The sequence below is a fragment of the Heterodontus francisci genome, chromosome 22 (genome assembly GCF_036365525.1).
Source record: "Heterodontus francisci isolate sHetFra1 chromosome 22, sHetFra1.hap1, whole genome shotgun sequence".
NCBI lineage: Eukaryota > Metazoa > Chordata > Chondrichthyes > Heterodontiformes > Heterodontidae > Heterodontus > Heterodontus francisci.
In genome coordinates this window covers 82,475,203-82,499,416 of record NC_090392.1, presented here as the reverse complement: position 1 = coordinate 82,499,416, position 24,214 = coordinate 82,475,203, and the positions used below count along the sequence as shown (strand labels likewise).

Genomic DNA, 24,214 nt, shown 5'->3' with positions numbered 1-24,214 from the left:
GGTCAGCACTGAGGGAGTGCCGCACTGTCGGAGGGTCAGCACTGAGGGAGTGCCGCACTGTCGGAGGGTCAGCACTGAGGGAGTGCCGCACTGTCGGAGGGTCAGCACTGAGGGAGTGCCGCACTGTCGGAGGGTCAGCACTGAGGGAGTGCCGCACTGTCGGAGGGTCAGCACTGAGGGAGTGCCGCACTGTCGGAGGGTCAGCACTGAGGGAGTGCCGCACTGTCGGAGGGTCAGCACTGAGGGAGTGCCGCACTGTCGGAGGGTCAGCACTGAGGGAGTGCCGCACTGTCGGAGGGTCAGCACTGAGGGAGTGCCGCACTGTCGGAGGGTCAGCACTGAGGGAGTGCCGCACTGTCGGAGGGTCAGCACTGAGGGAGTGCCGCACTGTCGGAGGGTCAGCACTGAGGGAGTGCCGCACTGTCGGAGGGTCAGCACTGAGGGAGTGCCGCACTGTCGGAGGGTCAGCACTGAGGGAGTGCCGCACTGTCGGAGGGTCAGCACTGAGGGAGTGCCGCACTGTCGGAGGGTCAGCACTGAGGGAGTGCCGCACTGTCGGAGGGTCAGCACTGAGGGAGTGCCGCACTGTCGGAGGGTCAGCACTGAGGGAGTGCCGCACTGTCGGAGGGTCAGCACTGAGGGAGTGCCGCACTGTCGGAGGGTCAGCACTGAGGGAGTGCCGCACTGTCGGAGGGTCAGCACTGAGGGAGTGCCGCACTGTCGGAGGGTCAGCACTGAGGGAGTGCCGCACTGTCGGAGGGTCAGCACTGAGGGAGTGCCGCACTGTCGGAGGGTCAGCACTGAGGGAGTGCCGCACTGTCGGAGGGTCAGCACTGAGGGAGTGCCGCACTGTCGGAGGGTCAGCACTGAGGGAGTGCCGCACTGTCGGAGGGTCAGCACTGAGGGAGTGCCGCACTGTCGGAGGGTCAGCACTGAGGGAGTGCCGCACTGTCGGAGGGTCAGCACTGAGGGAGTGCCGCACTGTCGGAGGGTCAGCACTGAGGGAGTGCCGCACTGTCGGAGGGTCAGCACTGAGGGAGTGCCGCACTGTCGGAGGGTCAGCACTGAGGGAGTGCCGCACTGTCGGAGGGTCAGCACTGAGGGAGTGCCGCACTGTCGGAGGGTCAGCACTGAGGGAGTGCCGCACTGTCGGAGGGTCAGCACTGAGGGAGTGCCGCACTGTCGGAGGGTCAGCACTGAGGGAGTGCCGCACTGTCGGAGGGTCAGCACTGAGGGAGTGCCGCACTGTCGGAGGGTCAGCACTGAGGGAGTGCCGCACTGTCGGAGGGTCAGCACTGAGGGAGTGCCGCACTGTCGGAGGGTCAGCACTGAGGGAGTGCCGCACTGTCGGAGGGTCAGCACTGAGGGAGTGCCGCACTGTCGGAGGGTCAGCACTGAGGGAGTGCCGCACTGTCGGAGGGTCAGCACTGAGGGAGTGCCGCACTGTCGGAGGGTCAGCACTGAGGGAGTGCCGCACTGTCGGAGGGTCAGCACTGAGGGAGTGCCGCACTGTCGGAGGGTCAGTACTGAGGGAGTGCCGCACTGTCGGAGGGTCAGTACTGAGGGAGTGCCGCACTGTCGGAGGGTCAGTACTGAGGGAGTGCCGCACTGTCGGAGGGTCAGTACTGAGGGAGTGCCGCACTGTCGGAGGGTCAGTACTGAGGGAGTGCCGCACTGTCGGAGGGTCAGTACTGAGGGAGTGCCGCACTGTCGGAGGGTCAGTACTGAGGGAGTGCCGCACTGTCGGAGGGTCAGTACTGAGGGAGTGCCGCACTGTCGGAGGGTCAGTACTGAGGGAGTGCCGCACTGTCGGAGGGTCAGTACTGAGGGAGTGCCGCACTGTCGGAGGGTCAGTACTGAGGGAGTGCCGCACTGTCGGAGGGTCAGTACTGAGGGAGTGCCGCACTGTCGGAGGGTCAGTACTGAGGGAGTGCCGCACTGTCGGAGGGTCAGTACTGAGGGAGTGCCGCACTGTCGGAGGGTCAGTACTGAGGGAGTGCCGCACTGTCGGAGGGTCAGTACTGAGGGAGTGCCGCACTGTCGGAGGGTCAGTACTGAGGGAGTGCCGCACTGTCGGAGGGTCAGTACTGAGGGAGTGCCGCACTGTCGGAGGGTCAGTACTGAGGGAGTGCCGCACTGTCGGAGGGTCAGTACTGAGGGAGTGCCGCACTGTCGGAGGGTCAGTACTGAGGGAGTGCCGCACTGTCGGAGGGTCAGTACTGAGGGAGTGCCGCACTGTCGGAGGGTCAGTACTGAGGGAGTGCCGCACTGTCGGAGGGTCAGTACTGAGGGAGTGCCGCACTGTCGGAGGGTCAGTACTGAGGGAGTGCCGCACTGTCGGAGGGTCAGTACTGAGGGAGTGCCGCACTGTCGGAGGGTCAGTACTGAGGGAGTGCCGCACTGTCGGAGGGTCAGTACTGAGGGAGTGCCGCACTGTCGGAGGGTCAGTACTGAGGGAGTGCCGCACTGTCGGAGGGTCAGTACTGAGGGAGTGCCGCACTGTCGGAGGGTCAGTACTGAGGGAGTGCCGCACTGTCGGAGGGTCAGTACTGAGGGAGTGCCGCACTGTCGGAGGGTCAGTACTGAGGGAGTGCCGCACTGTCGGAGGGTCAGTACTGAGGGAGTGCCGCACTGTCGGAGGGTCAGTACTGAGGGAGTGCCGCACTGTCGGAGGGTCAGTACTGAGGGAGTGCCGCACTGTCGGAGGGTCAGTACTGAGGGAGTGCCGCACTGTCGGAGGGTCAGTACTGAGGGAGTGCCGCACTGTCGGAGGGTCAGTACTGAGGGAGTGCCGCACTGTCGGAGGGTCAGTACTGAGGGAGTGCCGCACTGTCGGAGGGTCAGTACTGAGGGAGTGCCGCACTGTCGGAGGGTCAGTACTGAGGGAGTGCCGCACTGTCGGAGGGTCAGTACTGAGGGAGTGCCGCACTGTCGGAGGGTCAGTACTGAGGGAGTGCCGCACTGTCGGAGGGTCAGTACTGAGGGAGTGCCGCACTGTCGGAGGGTCAGTACTGAGGGAGTGCCGCACTGTCGGAGGGTCAGTACTGAGGGAGTGCCGCACTGTCGGAGGGTCAGTACTGAGGGAGTGCCGCACTGTCGGAGGGTCAGTACTGAGGGAGTGCCGCACTGTCGGAGGGTCAGTACTGAGGGAGTGCCGCACTGTCGGAGGGTCAGTACTGAGGGAGTGCCGCACTGTCGGAGGGTCAGTACTGAGGGAGTGCCGCACTGTCGGAGGGTCAGTACTGAGGGAGTGCCGCACTGTCGGAGGGTCAGTACTGAGGGAGTGCCGCACTGTCGGAGGGTCAGTACTGAGGGAGTGCCGCACTGTCGGAGGGTCAGTACTGAGGGAGTGCCGCACTGTCGGAGGGTCAGTACTGAGGGAGTGCCGCACTGTCGGAGGGTCAGTACTGAGGGAGTGCCGCACTGTCGGAGGGTCAGTACTGAGGGAGTGCCGCACTGTCGGAGGGTCAGTACTGAGGGAGTGCCGCACTGTCGGAGGGTCAGTACTGAGGGAGTGCCGCACTGTCGGAGGGTCAGTACTGAGGGAGTGCCGCACTGTCGGAGGGTCAGTACTGAGGGAGTGCCGCACTGTCGGAGGGTCAGTACTGAGGGAGTGCCGCACTGTCGGAGGGTCAGTACTGAGGGAGTGCCGCACTGTCGGAGGGTCAGTACTGAGGGAGTGCCGCACTGTCGGAGGGTCAGTACTGAGGGAGTGCCGCACTGTCGGAGGGTCAGTACTGAGGGAGTGCCGCACTGTCGGAGGGTCAGTACTGAGGGAGTGCCGCACTGTCGGAGGGTCAGTACTGAGGGAGTGCCGCACTGTCGGAGGGTCAGTACTGAGGGAGTGCCGCACTGTCGGAGGGTCAGTACTGAGGGAGTGCCGCACTGTCGGAGGGTCAGTACTGAGGGAGTGCCGCACTGTCGGAGGGTCAGTACTGAGGGAGTGCCGCACTGTCGGAGGGTCAGTACTGAGGGAGTGCCGCACTGTCGGAGGGTCAGTACTGAGGGAGTGCCGCACTGTCGGAGGGTCAGTACTGAGGGAGTGCCGCACTGTCGGAGGGTCAGTACTGAGGGAGTGCCGCACTGTCGGAGGGTCAGTACTGAGGGAGTGCCGCACTGTCGGAGGGTCAGTACTGAGGGAGTGCCGCACTGTCGGAGGGTCAGTACTGAGGGAGTGCCGCACTGTCGGAGGGTCAGTACTGAGGGAGTGCCGCACTGTCGGAGGGTCAGTACTGAGGGAGTGCCGCACTGTCGGAGGGTCAGTACTGAGGGAGTGCCGCACTGTCGGAGGGTCAGTACTGAGGGAGTGCCGCACTGTCGGAGGGTCAGTACTGAGGGAGTGCCGCACTGTCGGAGGGTCAGTACTGAGGGAGCGCCGCACTGTCGGAGGGTCAGTACTGAGGGAGCGCCGCACTGTCGGAGGGTCAGTACTGAGGGAGCGCCGCACTGTCGGAGGGTCAGTACTGAGGGAGCGCCGCACTGTCGGAGGGTCAGTACTGAGGGAGCGCCGCACTGTCGGAGGGTCAGTACTGAGGGAGCGCCGCACTGTCGGAGGGTCAGTACTGAGGGAGCGCCGCACTGTCGGAGGGTCAGTACTGAGGGAGCGCCGCACTGTCGGAGGGTCAGTACTGAGGGAGCGCCGCACTGTCGGAGGGTCAGTACTGAGGGAGCGCCGCACTGTCGGAGGGTCAGTACTGAGGGAGCGCCGCACTGTCGGAGGGTCAGTACTGAGGGAGCGCCGCACTGTCGGAGGGTCCGTACTGAGGGAGCGCCGCACTGGCGGAGGGTCCGTACTGAGGGAGTGCTGCACTATTTCGGGGCATTCTCAGTCCCCTTTGGCAAATATTTACCGTTCAACCAAAATGACAAAAATAGACTATGTTGTCATTGTCAGATTGTTGTTAGTGGGATCTTGCTGTGCACCAATTTGCTGCTCTGCTTCCTGCATTACAACAGTGACTTAACCTCGAAAGTACTTCATTGGCTGTGAAATGCTTTGGGATGTTCTGAGGTGGTGAAAGGCACTACAGAAATGCAAGATTGGAATAATCTGAACAGATTTCCACACTAGATTTTCAATACAGAAAACTGACAAATTTCGTCAGATGATATCTGCTCACTGACAAAGGTCACCTTTTTATTTATAATTAAGGTCATTTACTAAACAGAATCTTTCACAGCATCAGTGAAACAGACCGATGATGGAAAGCAGAGGATATTTTGCTACAGTAACTGAGGTCTGTGCGTCTTGCTGCATCTCTAATTTTAACATTATAATCTCCTGCAGCAACGCACAATAGCTCAGCCGAAGGCTTCAGACTATGGAGAAAGTGCCCAAATTAATCACCAAAGTGACACAGCTTCCTCCCAGTGAAAGGGTTAAATCTCTTCCAGACAAATGAATCAAAGCATATCTGGCAGCAGCTGACATTGCCAAACATTCATTCAAAATGAAAGAGGAGACAAAAAGAATTAAATATGAATACAGTAAAGAATAATTCAACATACTCTTTATTTTAAAGTTACATTTCTTCGTTGTCAGGGTCTGTTAAAGCGCAGATTGAGCTGTAGATCTACATTGATTGGGTTGTTAGCTGGCCAAACCGTCATGCTGCTGCGGGAAGTGGGGGGAGGCTAGCTGTCCCTTCACTGACGTCTCTTTTTACCAAGCTCACTGTACATAGACCTGCCGTCATTGTTAAGATGCTGAAAAAAGAAAACATTAATAATCCATTGAAACATCAGTTACTATAAACATTATAAATTATTAATTTATACACTTCAATGTTGCAAAACTGCTTAATTATTTAATCCCTTTTCATGCCTTCAATCTATCCAGCTGTTCCCATAAACTTGCCAACAATATGACTCTAAAAGCCAGGCCCAGCTGTCATGGCGATGAGAACAGGGCACCACACTGCTCCCTCTGAGATGAAGAGTTGGGTGGACCACTTGCCTCACAGATGGTGAAATGTTCATGGTATTTAATACTACTTCAGACCTGGAAGGCAATTCAGGAGATTGGTCTGTTAAAGATAAAGTTTGAACAGGCCGTAAAGCCTGGGGCCTAGGTTTGTTAGGCATTTGTTGAACTCTCTCTATGAGCACCCATGAGGTGGAAAATTCATCCACCTTTTCCTTAAGGGCCATTGTCTCCACAAGTGTCAGCTTGGCTCAGTTCACCTCACTCCCACCTCATTGTTGTGGGTTCAAGTCCCACTTCAACCTTTAGCTGATACTGAGGGAGTACGTGCTGTATTGACAGGAGCGATTCGGCTGGTCAGGTGATGAACTGAAGCCCAGCCACCTGTTCAGGATGCCGTGGATTTTGGGTGAAAAGAGTTCAGCTGCAAGTCAAAGTAATTTATTACAAGATAAATACTGCAGATGCTGGAAATCTGAAATAAAAACAAGAAATGCTGGAAATACTCAGCAGGTCTGGCAACATCTGTGGAGAGAGAAGCAGAGTTAACATTTCAGGTCAGTGACCCTTCTTCAGAACTAACAAAGGTTAGAAATGTAAAAGGTTTTAAGCAAATAAAGCGGGGGTGGGGGACGGAGAAAAGAGGGCAAAAGGGAAGGTGTGTGATAGGGCAGAGGGCAAGGGAGATTAAATGACAAAGCTATCCTGGGACAAAGGCAAAGAGTGTGTTAATGCTTGTGGTGAAAGACAAAACATTAGTCCAGAGAGAGTGTTAATAACAGAATAATGAACAGCTTTATCCAAAAGCATAAACATGAAAAACCACATTTAAGGCAGGCACATGGTTAAGAAAATAATAAAACAAAACAAAATAACAAAAATAATAAAAAGGCCAGTCATGCTGCAAAATTATTGAACTCAGTACTGAGTCCAGAAGGCTGTAGAGTGCCTAATTGAAAGAGGAGATGCTGTTCATTCGAGCTTGCGTTGATGTTCACTGGAACACTGCAGCAGACCAAAGACAATAATGTTGGTACAAGAGCAGGGTGGTGAATGGAAATAAATAACTGGAAGCTCAGGGGTCATGCTTGCAAACTGAGCAGAGGTGTTCTGCAAAGCATTCCCCAATGTAGAGGAGACTGCATTGTGAACAGCGGATACAGTATACTCAATTGAAGAAAGTACAAGTAAATCATGCTTCACCGGAAAGGAGTGTTTGGGGACTTGGATAGTGAGGAGAGAGGAGGTAAATGGGTAGGTATTACACCTCCTGCGATTGCATGGGAAGGGGCCGTAGGAAGAGGACGAGGTGTTGGGGGTAATGGAGGAGTGGACCAGGGTGTCGCAAAGGGAATGATCCCTTCGGAATGCTGACAGGTGAGGGGAGGGGAAGATGCGACTGGTAGTGGCATCACACTGGAGGTGGCGGAAATGGCGGAAGATGATCCTTTGGATCTGGAGGCTGGTGGGGTGGAAAGTGAGGACAATGGGAATCTGTCGTGGTTCTGGGAGGGAAGGGAAGGGGTGAGGGCCCAGTCAACCACGTTGCACAGGGTGGGGTGCAATCCTCAGTTGAGGAAAAAGGAAGACTTATCGGAAGCGGGGTTGAGGAAGGTTGCATCATCAGAACAGATGCATCGGAAATGGAGAAACTGGGAGAATGGAATGGTGTCCTTACATGTAGTAAAGTGTGAAGAAGTGTAGTCGATGCAGTTGTGGGAGTCAGTGGGCTTGTAATGAATATTAGTGGACAGTCTGCCTTATTTAACGTAGGTGCAGGGTTTAGGGTGAGACGGCAACATTTCACTGTTTTCCCGATCCTCCTTCCTTCTCAAACACGCTGCCACCATGTTGAATTCAGCAAACATGGAAGTTTAAAACATCAACGACACTGCCCAACAAGTAGCTCATTCAAAGTCGCTTCTTTATCCCATTGGACTGATTTCCAGAGGGGAAAGGTCAGGTCGTGGAACACATCCCCCATCGGAGTGAGAAAGTGGTGCATGGTAACATCTCACTGCCAATCAGTTCTCATCCTGGACTCCACCTGAATCACAGACACAGGATAGAACACACTGCACCTGAATCACAGACACAGGATAGAACACACTGCACCTGGTTATAATTCACTGAGAATTAGGATTGCTGTTTTCAATTGGTTTGAGTTGAGTGGGCCACTTACCGAATATACTGCATCATTCGCATCATTGCGCATTAGTGGGTGTCTGTCAGATGCTGCAGAGAGAAATTCAGATACTTATTAAATATTAACAAACATTTGGGATCCTGAGCTTTATAGAATACAAAAACAAGGATATTATTCACCCTCCATCTTCCACCCACAGTAAACCTGAGCTCGTCCGAAACTCTGCTGCCCATTACAGCCGGGAAGAGAATTCCTGCTCGGTTGACTGTGAACACCACATTCCCAGGATCAGGCCCTCCATGTTTGGATAGAGAGTGGATAATTCTCCAGAGCTCAATTGAAATGGTGCTGGGTAGGAGTGCCCAGAGCTGGGACAGAAGTTGTGCAAGTGAGTCAGGGCCTATGGACAGGAGAGTAGGGAGTGGTGTCAGGTAAATAGCTGCTGTATAATCATTAATTGCTCATTAATCTCCCACCTTGGTGACTCCAGGATCTGTCCTGGACCGATATAGAGTAAACAGCGATGCCGATGAAGATAGTGAACATGACACTTGCGATGAGGATCCCACATATTCCTCCGATGCTCACAGCCACACAATCTTTACACGCTGGAATCAGGAAGAAGGGGAGAGACAGAAATAAAATGTGAACTGTACAAGAGAAAAAAACATGACTCCATCCATTACAACAACAACTTGCTTTTATATAGCATCTTACACCAAGAAAAGCATCCAAAGATACTTCACAGCAGCGATTACCAAACTAAATTCGGCACTGAGCCATATAAGGCGATTGAAGGACAGGTGACCAAAAGATTGTTCAAAAAGGTGGGTTTTAAAGTGGGTCTTAAAAGGAGGGGAAGAAGGGGAGAGATTTAGAGAGGGAATTCCAGGCAGCTGAAAGCATGGCTGCCAAAAGTGAAGCCATTAAAATCAGGGATGTGCAACATGCCAGAATTCGATGGTTGCAGTTATCTTGGAGGGTTGTGGGACTGGAGGAGATTACAGAGATAGGGAGGGTTGAGGCCGTGAAGAAGAGTTGTCCCATCAAGCACTCCTAGGACAGGTACAGCACAGGGTATTATCTGTTTTAATAAAGTTATTTTAAAACTGTAAATATGTACATAAAGGGGGCCTGAGGGATAAAGGCCCCCTCGATGTGAAAAATATAAAAGGGGCCTGGGGTATAAAGGTCACCTTGTTTAAAAAAAAAAACGAGGTTAGATACAAAAATATAAAAGGGGCCTGGGGTATAAAGGTCACCTTGTGGGAAAAAAAACAAAAAAAAACGGGGTTAGATACAGAGTAAAGCTCCCTCTACACTGTCCCCATCAAACACTCCCAGGACAGGTACAGTACAGGGATTGGCTGCTCCCTGATTTGGGAGCCTGAGTGCATCAACGAGGTGCAGTTGACTGTGGCTGTGTGCACAGGTTGGAGGCTGCAGGCTGTGTGACTGCTGCAAGAGGGAGACTCAAACTGAAACAAAAGTTTTTTCCAAATTTCAACAAAGGAAGGAAGGCGAAGAACTGGAAGCTCTTTTTGTGAGTTTGCTTGGTACTGAAAGTCTTTTTCATTGATTGTTGGGGGTGGGGAAAGAAGAGACCTGAAGACCTTGGGTGGGGCTGTATTGTTCAATAGGGAGCTCCTGTGTTTAACATCTTTGGATAGGGAGCTCCCTCCCCACCCCAACTACTAAGCCTGGGACAGCTGGAGCTGCCCAGGTGAAGAGACTTATTATCTGAACATCAAAGGAGGCGTGTGCCTGGGCAGCTTACAGCTGACCCAGGTGAAGACATCACCCCACCCTCCCAACTGGAAGACCAGCTACAAGACTTGTGCAATACTAACAAAGACTGATTCCTCCTGGCCTTCCTCTCCCTCAGCCTCTTCCCCTGTGCTACATCCTTTAAGTGTTACATTTTTGATTTATTGTATTTACTCTTTTCTTTTTTTTTGCTCTCAACAAAGTGCTTGTAACTCTTCCGCCCCATGACTTCTCAGTCCTCTCCGGTGGCGGGGCCCTCCTATGCTGCAGCAGCTGCGACAGCTGCTCCTGTGGCCCCGTCACCATTTAAAATCTTAACATCAAAGCATGGGGTGAAGAGTTACACCCATCCTAATATGACTATTGAGGCTTGTGTTAAGGCAATGGCCGTGGTTGTCGGCCCCTCGGCCATTGTTGCAGCCTCAAAGATGTATGGGAATGCTGTGTTCTTCCTGAAGACCGAGCGGGCTGTGTCCCTCGCCCTAAGTACGGGGCTCACAGTGGGTGGGATTTTCCTGCCAGTGGACCCTCTGGGGGCCACTGCACATCGGGTAACCTTGTCGAACGTCCCACCCTTCATTCCTGATGAGCTCCTCCTCCCCCATCTACACCATCTGGGGGAGGTGAGGTCAGGGATCACCCCAGTCCCGCTTGGTCTTCGGGAGCACAGCCTCCGACATGTCTACTCCTTCCGCCGCCAGCTATTCATGCAGCTGGCGCGGGAGGTGGTCTTGGAGGGCCACTTCAGTATAGAGATTCAGGGGACGGCCTACCGCGTCTTCTGGACCTCGGATGGAGCGCGGTGCCACGTCTGCAAGGGGGTGGGGCATGTTCGTAAGAACTGCCCCAACCTCCCGGCCGCCAGCTCCACCTCGGCGGCCCAGAGTGGTTTCACAGCACCTCCTCCCACTCCCCCCGCAGATCCAACAGACACCGCTCAGTCGGTTCCGGAGGCTGTGGTTTTCACAGCCTCTGGCGGGGAGGGGAGCGTCCGTCCGAGCGGAAGGAAGACGCGGGGAAAAAAGAAACATCGTGAGGCGCGTCCCCTGGACACTTTGACTCAACCCGAGCCTGAGCTCAGCCCAAAGCCCATTCCCATGGAATCCACCTGTCCCAGGGCTGGGCTCAGGCCCAGGGTGACTAAAAAAGGAAAAAAGGGTGCGGAGGCGGAGGCCTCTGATGACATGGAGGTCTCTGAGTCTCCGCGCCCAAGTGCGAAAAAGAGAAGGCACCCCTCCACAGAAATAACACGGGCCCTGCACCTCAGGGCCCATCTGTTGGAGGGGAGCTGCCTCCTGTTTCTGGTCCTCAGGTTCCCTCTACCGCCACCACCAAGGCTGCAAAGTCCGGGCAGGAGCACTCTATTCCTCAGGATGGAGGGGAGGGGATGGCCCCGGTACGTGAGGCCCCTCCTAAAGGAGTAAGTGGGGCCCTGCTTGTGGTGGGGGAGCCTGGGGAAACCGCCCATTCCGCCACTGCTACTGGGTCGGGTGCCCTGAATGAAGGGGAGGGCGAGGCCCCAGAGGGTCGGGCCTCCCAGCTGGAGTCCACCACCAACCAGGAGACACCCGACCCAGTTATAACTGAGAATGCTGCCCCATCTGCTGGGCCTGTGGGTGCTGGCGGAGTGGGAGATGGCCTCCTCTCGCCGCCTCCAGTCTCGGCTCCGGCTGGTTTCGCGGAGTCCGGGACTTCTGTCTCCCCTGGACCACTCATTGGCCTGGGGATGGAGGTGGAGGGGGGTCCTGAACCGCTGGTGCCTACAGGCTCCAGTTTCACAATAGAACCCAGAGAGGACTCCTCCGCCATCGATCCTGGGGGTGGGATCGTGACGGAGGCGGGACCAGCTGGCGCGGCCGGGACGTCCGCCCCACAGTGTGTGGTGGATGTGTCGGCCGCTGGCGGTGACGACCCGGAGGAGGATGGGGATTCGGTGCGGGGCACGGAGGATGATCTTGATTCCATCGCCAGTGAGGTGGTGGAGTCCCTCGTGCCTCCCACCGAATCTCCTCTCATCCCCACGGCGGAACTCCGGGATTTCCTCGCGGCTTGCAGAGGTTGCCGCAAAAAAGTTCAGCTGGCCCTCGACCGTTGGTCGAATCTGGCGCTGATCATCCAGTCCGTCCGTGCCGCCCTTAAGATAGCAGGCAAGCGCGCGGACGTGAAACTGGTTGAGAGGCGCCGTTTTAATGTGTTCCTCAATGGGTTGCTGGGGGAGTGGAGGGCCAGGTGCACTTCCACTCCCTCCTCACAGTGAGGTGTTGGTGACGGGTTTTAAGTACCTTTGACATGAAGATAACCATAGCCAGCCTCAACATCAACGGCAGCAGAGGGGCTCACCGCAGATTTCATAATCTCTCAGTCCTTAGGGAAGGGAGATACGCGGTGAGCTTTCTGCAGGAAACCCACACCGTTCCGGGAGACGAAGCCACCTGGCTCCTGGAGTGGCAGGGTGGGGTCTACATGAGTCACCTCACCCCTATTTCTAGTGGGGTGGCTATCTTGTTGGCCCCGACTTTTCAGCCGGAGATCTTGGGGGTCAAGGAGCTAGTGCCGGGCCGCTTGCTCCACCTCGCCGTTCGCCTGGGTAGCGTGCCGCTCCACTTTGTGAACGTGTACGCGCCCAGGCCCGGCGCTTTGCAAGCGCGCTTCTTTGAAGAAGTGTCCGCTCTCTTGAACTCCATCGATAGCGGCGAGTGCATCATCCTCGGGGGGGATTTTAGCTGCACCCTCGAGGTGGGGGATCGCTCCGGTCCCCAGCGCGGCCAAGCGTCGGTGGAGAAGTTGAGGGGACTGATCAGCTCCCTTAACTTGGTGGACGTCTGGCGGAATCTCCATCCCGACTCCAGCGCCTTCACGTGGAGGTCTGGAGGAGGGGGGTCGCGAATCGACCGCCTCTACATTTCACAGGCGTACGTCTCCCGCGTTTCGGCGGCCTCCATGCGGCTGGTGCCGTGCTCGGACCACCGCCTGGTGTGGGCGGAGTTCACTCCGCTCCGCACGCGGGCGGGGTCCGCGGACTGGCACTTTAACAACCGGCTGCTGGAGGACGTGCGATTTCGGGACTCGTTCTGTCGATTCTGGGCCGACTGGAGAAGGAAGCAGGGGGGCTTCCCCTCCTTGAGGCTATGGTGGGATGTGGGCAAGACTCACATCCGCGTCTTCTGTCAAGAGTACGCGAAGGGGTCGACCAAGAGGCGGGAAGCCGAGATCGGGCGCCTTGAGAGGGAGGTGCTCGACTTGGAATCCCGCCTCGGTCATGCCGTCGCGGACCCGGTCCTGTGGCAGGCGTACAAAGAGAAGAAGGGCGCGCTGAGGAACCTGCAGCTCATAGGGTCCCGAGGCGCGTACGTGAGGTCGCGGATCCAGATCCTGGAAGATTTGGACCGCGCCTCACCCTTCTTCTACTCGCTGGAAAAATGGCGGGGGGTCCGTAAGCAGCTCGTCGAGCTGCTGGCCGACGACGGATCCTCCATCACGGATCCGGAGGGAATGGGCCTCCTGGTCCGGACGTATTACAGTGCGTTGTTCTCTCCGGATCCGTCCAGCGAGGATGCGCGCAGAGTTTTGTGGGAGGACCTGCCGCAGGTCAGCCCGGAGGGCGCCGAAGGATTGGAGGCTCCGTTCACGTTGGCGGAGCTGACTGGCGCCCTCCACCAGCTCTCGAGGGGCAAATCCCCAGGGCTGGATGGGTTGACCGTGGAGTTCCTCAGGGCGTTCTGGGACGTCCTGGGGGACGATTACGCGCGGGTCCTGGGGGAAAGCCTGGCGACCGGGGAGATGCCCCTCTCGTGGCGCAGGGCGGTCATCGTCCTGCTGCCGAAGAGGGGCGATCTCCGCCTGCTTAAAAACTGGCGTCCGGTCTCCCTCCTCAGCACGGATTATAAGATCTTTGCCCGGGCTATGTCTACCCGCCTGGGCTCCGTGCTGGCCCACATGATCCACCCCGACCAGTCCTTTTATACGCCGCCGCAGAGTGTCTAGTCAAAGTTAACGGGTCCTTGACGGCGCCCCTTCGATTTGGGAGAGGAGTGAGTCAGGGGTGCCCCATGTCCGGCCAATTGTATACCATCTGCGTGGAGCCCTTCCTGTGCCTGCTTCGCAGGAGGTTGACGGGATTGACTCTGCGCGAGCCGGCCATGCGGGTCGTCCTCTTGGCTTACGCCGACGACGTGCTCCTCGCAATCACAGATCCCGTTGACTTGCGGAGGATGCGCGACTGCCAGCAGACCTTTTCTGCCGCGTCCTCCGCGAGGATCAATTGGGAGAAATGTTCCGGACTCCTGGTTGGTCAGTGGCGGGTGGACTCCCTGCCGGAGGAGATGACACCTTTTGCGTGGAGCACCACGCACCTCCTCTATCTGGGAGTCCACCTTAGCCCCGCTGAGGAAGCCTGGCCGGCAAACTGGCAGGAGTTGGAGGCGAAAGTCACCGCTCGGCTGGGGCGCTGGACAGGACTGCTCCGAGTGCTTTCCTACAGGGGCCGAGCGTTGGTCATAAACCAACTGGTGGCCTCCATGCTGTGGTACCGGTTGGTCACTTTGGCCCCGCCCCCTGTATTTGCCACCAAGATCCAGAAGAAACTCGTCGATTTCTTCTGGGGCAAGAGGAAACACTGGGTCTCTGCCACGGTCCTGAGTCTCCCGATCGAGGAGGGCGGTCAGTCGCTGGTGTGCGTCCGCACCCAGGCTGCGACTCTCCGCCTTCGGACCCTGCAGAGATACCTGTACGTCGAGCGTCCTCCCAGATGGTGTGCGCTGGCGACGTATTTTTTCCGCCAGTGTCACTGACTTCAAGACGACACGCAGCTCCCGGTGGAGTCCGTTAGCCGCGCCTCTCTGAGGGAGTTGCCTGTCTTTTACCGGGATCTTTTCCGAGTCTGGAACATGGTCGCCTCCAGTCAGGGCGCTCCCCCGCCGGCGGAGGAGAGCACCTCGGCTGTCCGGGCGGCTGGCTCTGGAGACAGACTGATGGGAGGAGGAGTAGACGAAACCCCCAGGATGCCCCTCACTGCGGGTGGCGAGGGGGCTCGGGAGAGTGGAGCGCTCCCGGCCATGCTAACCCCCGCTCGGCCGGAACTGCTCATCGGACCCAGGCCCCGAAACCCTCCTCAGGAGCCGGTCCCGCACAACCCGAGCCGCCTCTCGGAAATGCCCTCCGTGCCATTCCAATCGGCACAGAGGGGTTTCCTGTATGGGCTGCTCCTGCACACTCTCCACTTCCTCGCCCTCGTCAGCCGGCCGGACACGCCCTGGCGGTTCGCGTTGCCATCTGGCGGCGAGGGGAAACCCCGATGGAGGTCTCTCTACGCGGGAGTCTTCCCCCTTTACATCGGGGACCTGGGGTGGAGGGTGTTGCACAGGGCAGTCCCGTGCAATAGACTTTTAAGTAGGTTCACGGACTCCCAGGCTGTCTGTAATTTCTGTGGCCTGGACGAGTCCGTATTCCACGTTTATACGGAGTGTGCAAGGTTGCAGCCCCTCTTTGAGTATTTGAAGGGGCTGCTCCTCAAGTTCTGGCTGCACTTCAGTCCCACGCTCCTGATCTTTGGGCACCCGGTGCGGAGGGGCATGGGCCGGGAGGAGGATCTCCTCGTCGGTCTGCTCCTGGGCCTGGCCAAGGTGGCAATTCACAGGTCCAGGCTGCGGGCCGTCGGGGGGTCCGTCCTCCCCGATTGCCTGTCCCTCTTCCGCGGTTACGTTCGCGCCCGGGTGTCCCTGGAGAAGGAGCATGCGGTGTCCGCCGGTACGCTTGAGGCCTTCCGCGACCGGTGGGCACCGCAGGGACTGGAGTGCATCGTTGACGCCGAGAAAGGCATTTTATTTTGAGCTTTTCTTTATTTATCTGTTTTAATAAAGTTATTTTAAATATATAAATATGTATATAGGGGGCCTGAGGAATAAAGGCCCCCTCGACATAAAATATATAAAGGGGCCTGGGGTGTAAAGGCCACATTACAAAAAAAGAAAGAGAAAAAAAAAAAACAGGTTAAAAGAAACAGGCCCTCATTCATGGCTTTTTTTAACCTCGAGACCTGATTATTCCAACACACTTTCCCAGCCTCCCATCTTCCACCCTCAATAAACTTGAGATCATCCAAAACTCTGCTGCCTGTGTCCTAACTTGCACCCAGTCCCGTTCCCCTACCACCCCTGCATTGACTGACCTGCACTGGCTCCCAATTTAACAATACCTCAATTTTAAAATTCTCATCCTTGTTTTCTAATCTCTCCAAGCCTTCGTCCCTCCCGATCTCTAATTTCCTCCAGCTCCAGGATATCTGTGCTCATCTAATTCCGATCTCTTGTTCATCCCTGATTTTAATCGTTCCAGCAGTGGTGGCTGTGCCTTCAGCTGTCAAGGTCCCATGCTCCGGAATACCCTCCCTCTACCTCTCAGCCTCACCATCTCTCTCCTCATTGAAGACACTCCTTAAAATAGAGGTGTAGTTACAGGGTCACCAGGACTGGGAACTGAATACTCAGGGGTATTCATCATTTAGGAAGGATAGGGGGAGAGGAAAAAGAGGTGGGGTAGCACTATTAATAAGGGATGAGATCAGTACGTTAGTGAGAGAGGACCTTAGATCAAAGGATCAAGATATAGAATCAGCTTGTGTGGAGCTAAAAAAAAGCAAGGGCAGAAAATATTAGTGGGAGTTCTTTATAGGCCACCAAATAGTATGGTAATGGTGAGCATGGTATAAATCAGGGAATTAGAGCTGTATGTAGCATGGGTAATACAGTAATAATGGGCGACTTCAATTTACATATAAACCTAATCAGCACTAATACTGTGGAGGATGAATTCCTGGAATGTGTACGAGATGGATTTCTGGAGCAGTATGTTGAAGAACCAACTTGGGATTGGGCTATTTTAGATTTAATATTATGTCATCAGAAAGGGCTCATTAATAACCTTGCTGTAAAGGAGCCATTAGGAAATACTGACCATAATATGATAGAATTCTGCATTAAGTTTGGAAGAGAAAAAGTTCATTCCGAAACAAGGGTCTTAAATCTGAACAAAGGAAACTATGAAGGTTTGAGGGGGCAAGTTGGCTACAGTGGATTGGGAAAATACATTAAAGATTTGACGGTAGACAGGCAATGGCTAGTAGATAAAGAAGTATTACACAGTTGACAACAAATATACATTCCTCTAAGACACACAAACCCAAAAGGAAAGGTGAATCAACTGTGGCTAACAAAAGGAGTTGGCTTAAAGAGGGACAAAAATAGCATTCGAACATTCCTGTATATAGTGTTTTTCAGGTAGGACAGCGAGAGGGTAAAACAATGTTTAAGGAATCAATAACAGCTGTGAGGAGGGATGATATGCTAAATGAATCATCAAATAAGGCCATATGGGTGGAGCTCAGAAATAAAAAAGGGGCAGCCACACTACTATGAGAGTACTATAGACCCCCAAATAGTGAGAGGGAGATAGAAGGACAAATATGTAGGCAAATTTCTGAGTGCAAAAACCATAGGGCAATAATAGTTGGGGATGTGTAGATCCCCAGTACGCAAACTCCAAGTGTCACTACGTGCTGAGGTTCTATCTGTCCCCGGTGTTGCGAAGGATGGGCCTGGTCACATTGCCGCGGAACGCACCGTGCAGTTGGGCGGCGCCGTACCACCTATCCTTCGTGGAGCAGTTTCTGCGGAAAAACACCTTTGACCACCGGTCCATCAGGCAGTGGTCTGCACGGAATGTCCTCAAGGCCCTACGGGAAAAGGAAACGGTGGATCCTGTCGGATGGTTCCCCGAGCAGACCGTCAAAGTCATTTGGCGGAATGCCTCATCACCAGAACTTTCAAACAAGCACCAAGACGTAGCTTGGCTGGTGGTGAGAAGGGCCCTCCCCGTCAGATCCTTCATGCACACCTGAAGTCTCGCCCCCTCCGCACAGTGCCCCCGCGTTGGCTGTGGTGGGGAAGAGACGGTCGCCCACCTCCTCCTGGAATGTGCCTTTGCAAAGCAGGTGTGGAAAGAGATGCAGTGGTTTTTGTCAAGGTTCATCCCAAGCAGCTCTGTAACACAGGAGTCTGTGCTCTACGGGCGGTTCCCAGGGACGCACACCGAGACAAACATCAACTGCTGCTGGAGGACTATCAATTCGGTGAAAGACGCCCTTTGGTCTGCCCGAAACTTGCTGGTCTTCCAGCGCAAAGAGTTGTCCACCACCGAATGTTGCAGACTGGCACATTCCAAGGTCCAGGGCTACGTGCTGAGGGACGCACTAAAGCTTGGGGCAGCCGCAGCAAAGGCTCAATGGGGAAAGACCACAGTGTAAGGTTCCCCCACCAAGCTGGACTGAGGGGCTGGAACCATGGGAAGCCCCTCGAACTGTATCGTTAATATTCTCAATTGCTGTAAATGTAAAACTGTAATTGACATGACAATTGTGAAACGGAAGGGTTGGGAAGAAACTCATGACATTATTGAAAGAGACTGATCTCTTTTGCAATGTTTGTATTTTTTCGTGCTGTTTGGAAACTGTTTGGCAATGTAATTTTTACAGAGTTTTATGAATAAAGTATATTTTGGGAAAAAAAAAATAATAGTTGGGGATTTCAACTACCCCAATATCAACTGGGATACAAACAGTGTGAAGGGCACAGAAGGGACAAAATTCTTGAACTGTGTTCAACAGAACTTTTTTAGCCAGCATATAACAAGCCCAACGAGGGGGGACACAATTCTAGATTTAGTCTAAGGAAATGAAGTAACAGTGGGTGACAATTTTGGAGATAGTTGATCATAAGACAGTTAATTTTAGCATAATCATGGAAAAGGACAAAGATAAAACAGGAGTAAGATTTCTAAATTGGGGGAAGGCAAATTTTACGAAGCTGAGAGGCGATCTGGCGAAAGTGAACTGGATACAGCTACTTGAAGGAAAATCAGTGTCAAACCAGTGGGAGGCATTCAAGAGCGAGATACTACAGGCACAGTGTAGGCATGTCCCCACAAAGATAAAGGGTGGTACTGCCAAATCTACAGCCCCCTGGATATCTAGAAGCTTACAGGTAAGATAAAGCAGAAAAAGAAAACTTATGACAGTCACAAAAAACGTAATACTTGAGAAAGCTTAGAGGGGTATAGAAAGTGCAGGGGTGAAGTAAAAAAGGAAAGTAAGAAAGCAAAGAGAGGGCATGAAAAAAATATTGGCAGGTAAAATCAAGGAAAGCCCAAAGATGATGTCATGCCACCACCTGCCAAGAATGAGGTACATTAATTTCACCACATGGACGTTAAACTTCAAATTGTTGCTGGGAAGAAAAGAGGGCCTATTACAAGGAATTTCCAGGCCCTTAGCCAGAAAGACCTTTTTGCATACTAGCAGACAGTGTTGGAACAAAGGAACCAGTCCCTGCTCCCAATACACAGAACGGATGTGGTCAGATCACTTTAGTCACATCACTAATTGGCTGTTGTAGAGTTTTGAACTGTAAGTTTTAAATTGGAGAAACAGTGTTTGGAGACAGAAAGCTCCTGGCTCCTGGATTGAGAACATCTCCCTCCTGTCTGCTGCTCATCTATTTCTCACCAACTTTGGAATCCATTGAAGTCACATGAACCCCAAGAGAGAAAAGTCTCCTGCAGTCAACACGGTTTATGAAGAAAACTGGGCCCCAACAAAAGGTAAGAATTACCTACAAGCAAGGACTCTCCCAGTGAGCTCGAAGCAGAGTAACACAAAACTCTTCAGCTATTGCCTCAAACCACTCCACTTTATTTTTCTTCTGCTCTTTTCTGTCTCTATTTGCATGTGTGTATCGTGTATGCATGCTGGCATGGGCACGTCATGTATCCATAGGTGTCAACCAAATTACAGTTTAACTTTAAGTTGTAATAAATGTCGCCTTTCTTCTTTAAACCTAAGAGCCTGTTGTGCTCATTTCTTTACCTTATAATTGGAAAGTGGTGAATAAGGGTTCACCAAGGGAGAGCTCAAAACACAAAGGACAAAGAATAGTACAGTACAGGAACAGGCATTCGGCCCTCCAAGCCTGCGCCGATCTTGATGCCTGCCTAAACTAAAACCTTCTGCACTTCCGGGGACAGTATCCCTCTATTCCCTTCCTATTCATGTATTTGTCAAGATGTCTCTTAAACGTCGCTATCGTACCTGCTTCCACCACCTCCCCCGGCAGCAGGTTCCAGGCACTCACCACTCTCTGTGTAAAGAACTTGCCTCGCACATCCCCTCTAAACTTTGCCCCTCTCACCTTAAACCTATGTCCCCTATTAACTGACTCTTCCACCCTGGGAAAACGCTTCTAACTATCCATTCTGTCCATGCCGCTCATAACTTTGTAAACCTCTATCATGTCTCCCCTCCACCTCTCCAGTGAAAACAATCCAAGTTTATCCAACCTCTCCTCATAGATAATGCCCTCCAGACCAGGCAACATCCTGATAAACCTCTTCTGTACCCTCTCCAAAGCCTCCACGTCCTTCTGGTAGTGTGGCGACCAGAATTGCATGCAATATTCTAAGTGTGGCCTAACTAAGGTTCTGTACAGCTGCAACATGACTTGCCAATGCCCCGACCGATGAAGGCAAGCATGCCGTATGCCTTCTTGACTACCTTATCCACCTGCGTTGCCACTTTCAGTGACCTGTGGACCTGTACGCCCAGATCTCTCTGCCTGTCAATACTCCGAAGGGTTCTGCCATTTACTGTATAATTCCCACCTGCATTAGACCTTCCAAAATGCATTACCTCACATTTGTCCGGATTAAACTCCAAATGCCATTTCTCCGCCCAAGTCTCCAACCGATCTATATCCTGCTGTATCCTCTGACAATCCTCATCACTATCCGCAACTCCACCAACCTTTGTGTCGTCTGCAAACTTACTAATCAGACCAGCTACGTTTTCCTCCAAATCATTTATATATGCTACAAACAGCAAAGGTCCCAGCACTGATCTCTGTGGAACACCACTAGTCACATCCCTCCATTCAGAAAAGCACCCATCCACTGATACCCTCTGTCTTCTATGACAGAGCCAGTTCTGTATCCATCTTGCCAGCTCACCTCTGATCCCGTGTGACTTCATCTTTTATACCAGTCTGCCATGAGGGACCTTGTCAAAGGCTTTACTAAAGTCCATATAGATAACATCCACTGCCCTTCCTTCATCAATCATCTTTGTCACTTCCTCAAAAAACTCAATCAAATTAGTGAGACACGATGTCGCCTTCACAAAACCATGCTGCCTCTCGCTAATAGGTTCGTTTGTTTCCAAATGGGAGTAAATCCTGTCCCGAACAATCCTCTCTAATAATTTCCCGACCACTGACGTAAGGCTTACCGGCCTATAATTTCCTGGATTATCCTTGCTACCCTTCTTAAATAAAGGAACAACATTGGCTATTCTCCAGTCCTCTGGGACCTCACCTGTAGCCAATGAGGTTGCAAAGATTTGTGTCAAGGCCCCAACAATTTCTTCCCTTGCCTCCCTCAGTATTCTGGGGTAGATCCCATCAGGCCCTGGGGACTTATCTACCTTAATGCTTTGCAAGACACCCAACACCTCCTCCTTTTTGATAATGAGATGACTGAGACTATCTGCACTCCCTTCCCTCGGCTCATCATCCACCAAGTCCTTCTCTTTGGTGAATACTGATGCAAAGTACTCATTTAGTACCTCGCCCATTTCCTCTGGCTCCACACAGATTCCCTTCTCTGTCCTCGAGTGGGCCAACCCTTTCCCTAGTTATCCTCTTGCTCTTTATATACGTCTAAAAAGCCTTGGGATTTTCCTTAATCCTGTTTGCCAATGACTTTTCATGACCTCTTTAAGCCCTCCTGACTCCTTGCTTAAGTTCCTTCCTACTGTCTTTATATTCCTCAAGGGATTCGTCTGTTCCTAGCCTTCCAGCCCTTACGAATGCTTCCTTTTTCTTTTTGACTAGGCTCACAATATCCCGCGTTATCCAAGGTTCCCAAAACTTGCCAAACTTATCCTTCTTCCTCACAGGAACATGCTGGTCCTGGATTCTGATCAACTGACGTTTGAAAGACTCCCACATGTCAGATGTTGATTTACCCTCAAACAGCCGCCCCCCATCTAAATTCTTCAGTTCCTGCCTAATATTGTTATAATTAGCCTTCCCCCAATTTAGTACCTTCACCCGAGGACTACTCTTATCCTTATCCACAAGTACCTTAAAACTTATGGAATTATGGTCACTGCTCCCGAAATGCACCCCCACTGAAACTCCGACCACCTGGCCGGGCTCATTCCCCAATACCAGGTCCAGTATGACCCCATCCCTAGTTGGACTATCTACATATTGTTTCAAGAAGCCCTCCTGGATGCTCCTTACAAATTCTGCCCCATCCAAGCCCCTAGCACTAAGTGAGTCCCAGTCAATATCAGGGAAGTTAAAATCACCCACCACTACAACCCTGTTACCTTTACATCTTTCCAAAATCTGTCTACATATCTGCTCCTCTACCTCCCACTGGCTGTTGGGAGGCCTGTAGTAAACCCCCAACATCGTGACTGCACCCTTCCTGTTCCTGAGCTCCACCCATATTGCCTCGCTGCATGACCCCTCTGAGGTGTCCTCCTGCAGTACAGCTGTGATATTCTCCTTAACCAGTAATGCAACTCCCCCACCCCTTTTACATCCCCCTCTATCCCGTCTGAAGCTTCTAAATCCTGGACCATTTAGCTGCCAATCCTACCCTTCCCTCAACCAAGTCTCTGTAATAGCAACAACATCATATTTCCAAGTACTAATCCAAGCTCTAAGTTCATCTGCCTTACCTGTTATACTTCTCACATTGAAACAAATGCACTTCAGACCACCAGTCCCGCTGTGCTCAGCAACATCTCCCTGCCTGCTCTTCCTCTTAGTCCTGCTGGCCTTATTTACTAGTTCCCCCTCATGTACTTCACTAGCTGTCCTACTGCTCTGGTTCCCACCCCCCTGCCACACTAGTTTAAACCCTCCCGAGTGACGCTAGCAAACCTCGCAGCCAGGATATTTGTGCCCCTCCAGTTTAGATGCAACCCGTCCTTCTTGTACAGGTCCCATCTGTCCCTGAAGAGATCCCAATGGTCCAGATATCTGAAACCCTCCCTTCTACACCAGCTGTTCAGCCACGTGTTTAGCTGCACTATATTCCTATTTCTAGCCTCACTGGCATGTGGCACAGGGAGTAATTCTGAGATTACAACCCACGAGGTCCTGTCTTTTAACTTTCTACCTAACTCCCTAAACTACCCCTGCAGGACCTCATCACTCTTCCTGCCTATGTCATTGGTACCGATGTGTACCACAACCTCTGGCTGTTCACCCTCCCCCTTCAGAATGCCCCCTGTCCGTTCAGAGACATCTTTGACCCTGGCACCAGGGAGGCAACATACCATCCTGGAGTCTCTTTCACGTCCACAGAAGCGCCTATCTGTGCCCCTGACTATAGAGTCCCCTAGAACTATTGCTCTTCTGCGCTTTGTCCCTCCCTGCTGAACAACAGTGCCAGCCGTGGTGCCACTGCTCTGGCTGCTGCTGTTTTCCCCTGATAGGCCATCCCCCCCAACAGTATCCAAAATGGTATACTTGTTAGAGAGGGGGATAGCCACAGGGGATTCCTGCACTGACTGCCTGCCCCTTCTAGCGGTCACCCATCTATCTGCCGGCACCTTGGATGTAACCACTTCTCTAAAACTCCTGTCTATGACACTTTCTGCCACCTGCATGCTCCTAAGTGCATCCAGTTGCTGCTCCAACCGATCCATGCGGTCTGTGAGGAGCTGCAACTGGGCACACTTCCTGCAGATGTAGTCATCCAGAACACTGGAAGCGTCACGGACCTCCCACATCTCACAGGTGAAGCACTTCACCCCTCTAACTGACATTTCTAACACTAATTAATTTAAAATAAATACTTATTAAATCCTTCCTAAATTATTATAATTAACTATATGGTCCCTCGTGCTAGATTCCTACTATAAATATTAAATGCTAACTAAATACAGTAATCTCCTTCCTCTGGTTTAGTTACTCTACTTATCTAGATTTTTTATTTATTTAGAGATACAGCACTGAAACAGGCCCTTCGGCCCACCGAGTCTGTGCCGACCAACAACCACCCATTTATACTAACCCTACAGTAATTCCATATTCCCTATCACCTCCCTGCACTAGGGGCAATTTACAGTGGCCAATTTACCTATCAACTTGCAAGTCTTTGGATGTGGGAGGAAACCGGAGCACCCGGCGAAAATCCACACAGACACAGGGAAAACTTGCAAACTCCACAAAGGCAGTACCCAGAATCGAACCCGGGTCCCTGGAGCTGTGAGGCTGCAGTGCTAACCACTGCACTACTAACTTATTAATTAGTTA

General features: G+C 53.0%; 1 protein-coding gene across 2 annotated transcripts in view; it reads right to left on the bottom strand.

Annotated features, from left to right (window-relative positions):
• Positions 1-5,493: 5,493 nt before the first annotated feature.
• The window catches only part of LOC137381500 (T-cell surface glycoprotein CD3 delta chain-like), a 145,119-nt gene continuing 126,398 nt past the window's right edge, over positions 5,494-24,214 (bottom strand). For both annotated transcript variants that reach the window (XM_068054190.1, XM_068054189.1), the window contains 3 exons: positions 8,546-8,677; positions 8,106-8,158; positions 5,494-5,706 (listed from right to left, as the gene is read on the bottom strand). In XM_068054190.1, coding sequence (XP_067910291.1) covers positions 5,647-5,706; positions 8,106-8,158; positions 8,546-8,677 — 245 coding nt within the window. In that variant the 3' untranslated portion in view covers positions 5,494-5,646. The remainder of the gene's footprint in view (positions 5,707-8,105; positions 8,159-8,545; positions 8,678-24,214) is intronic.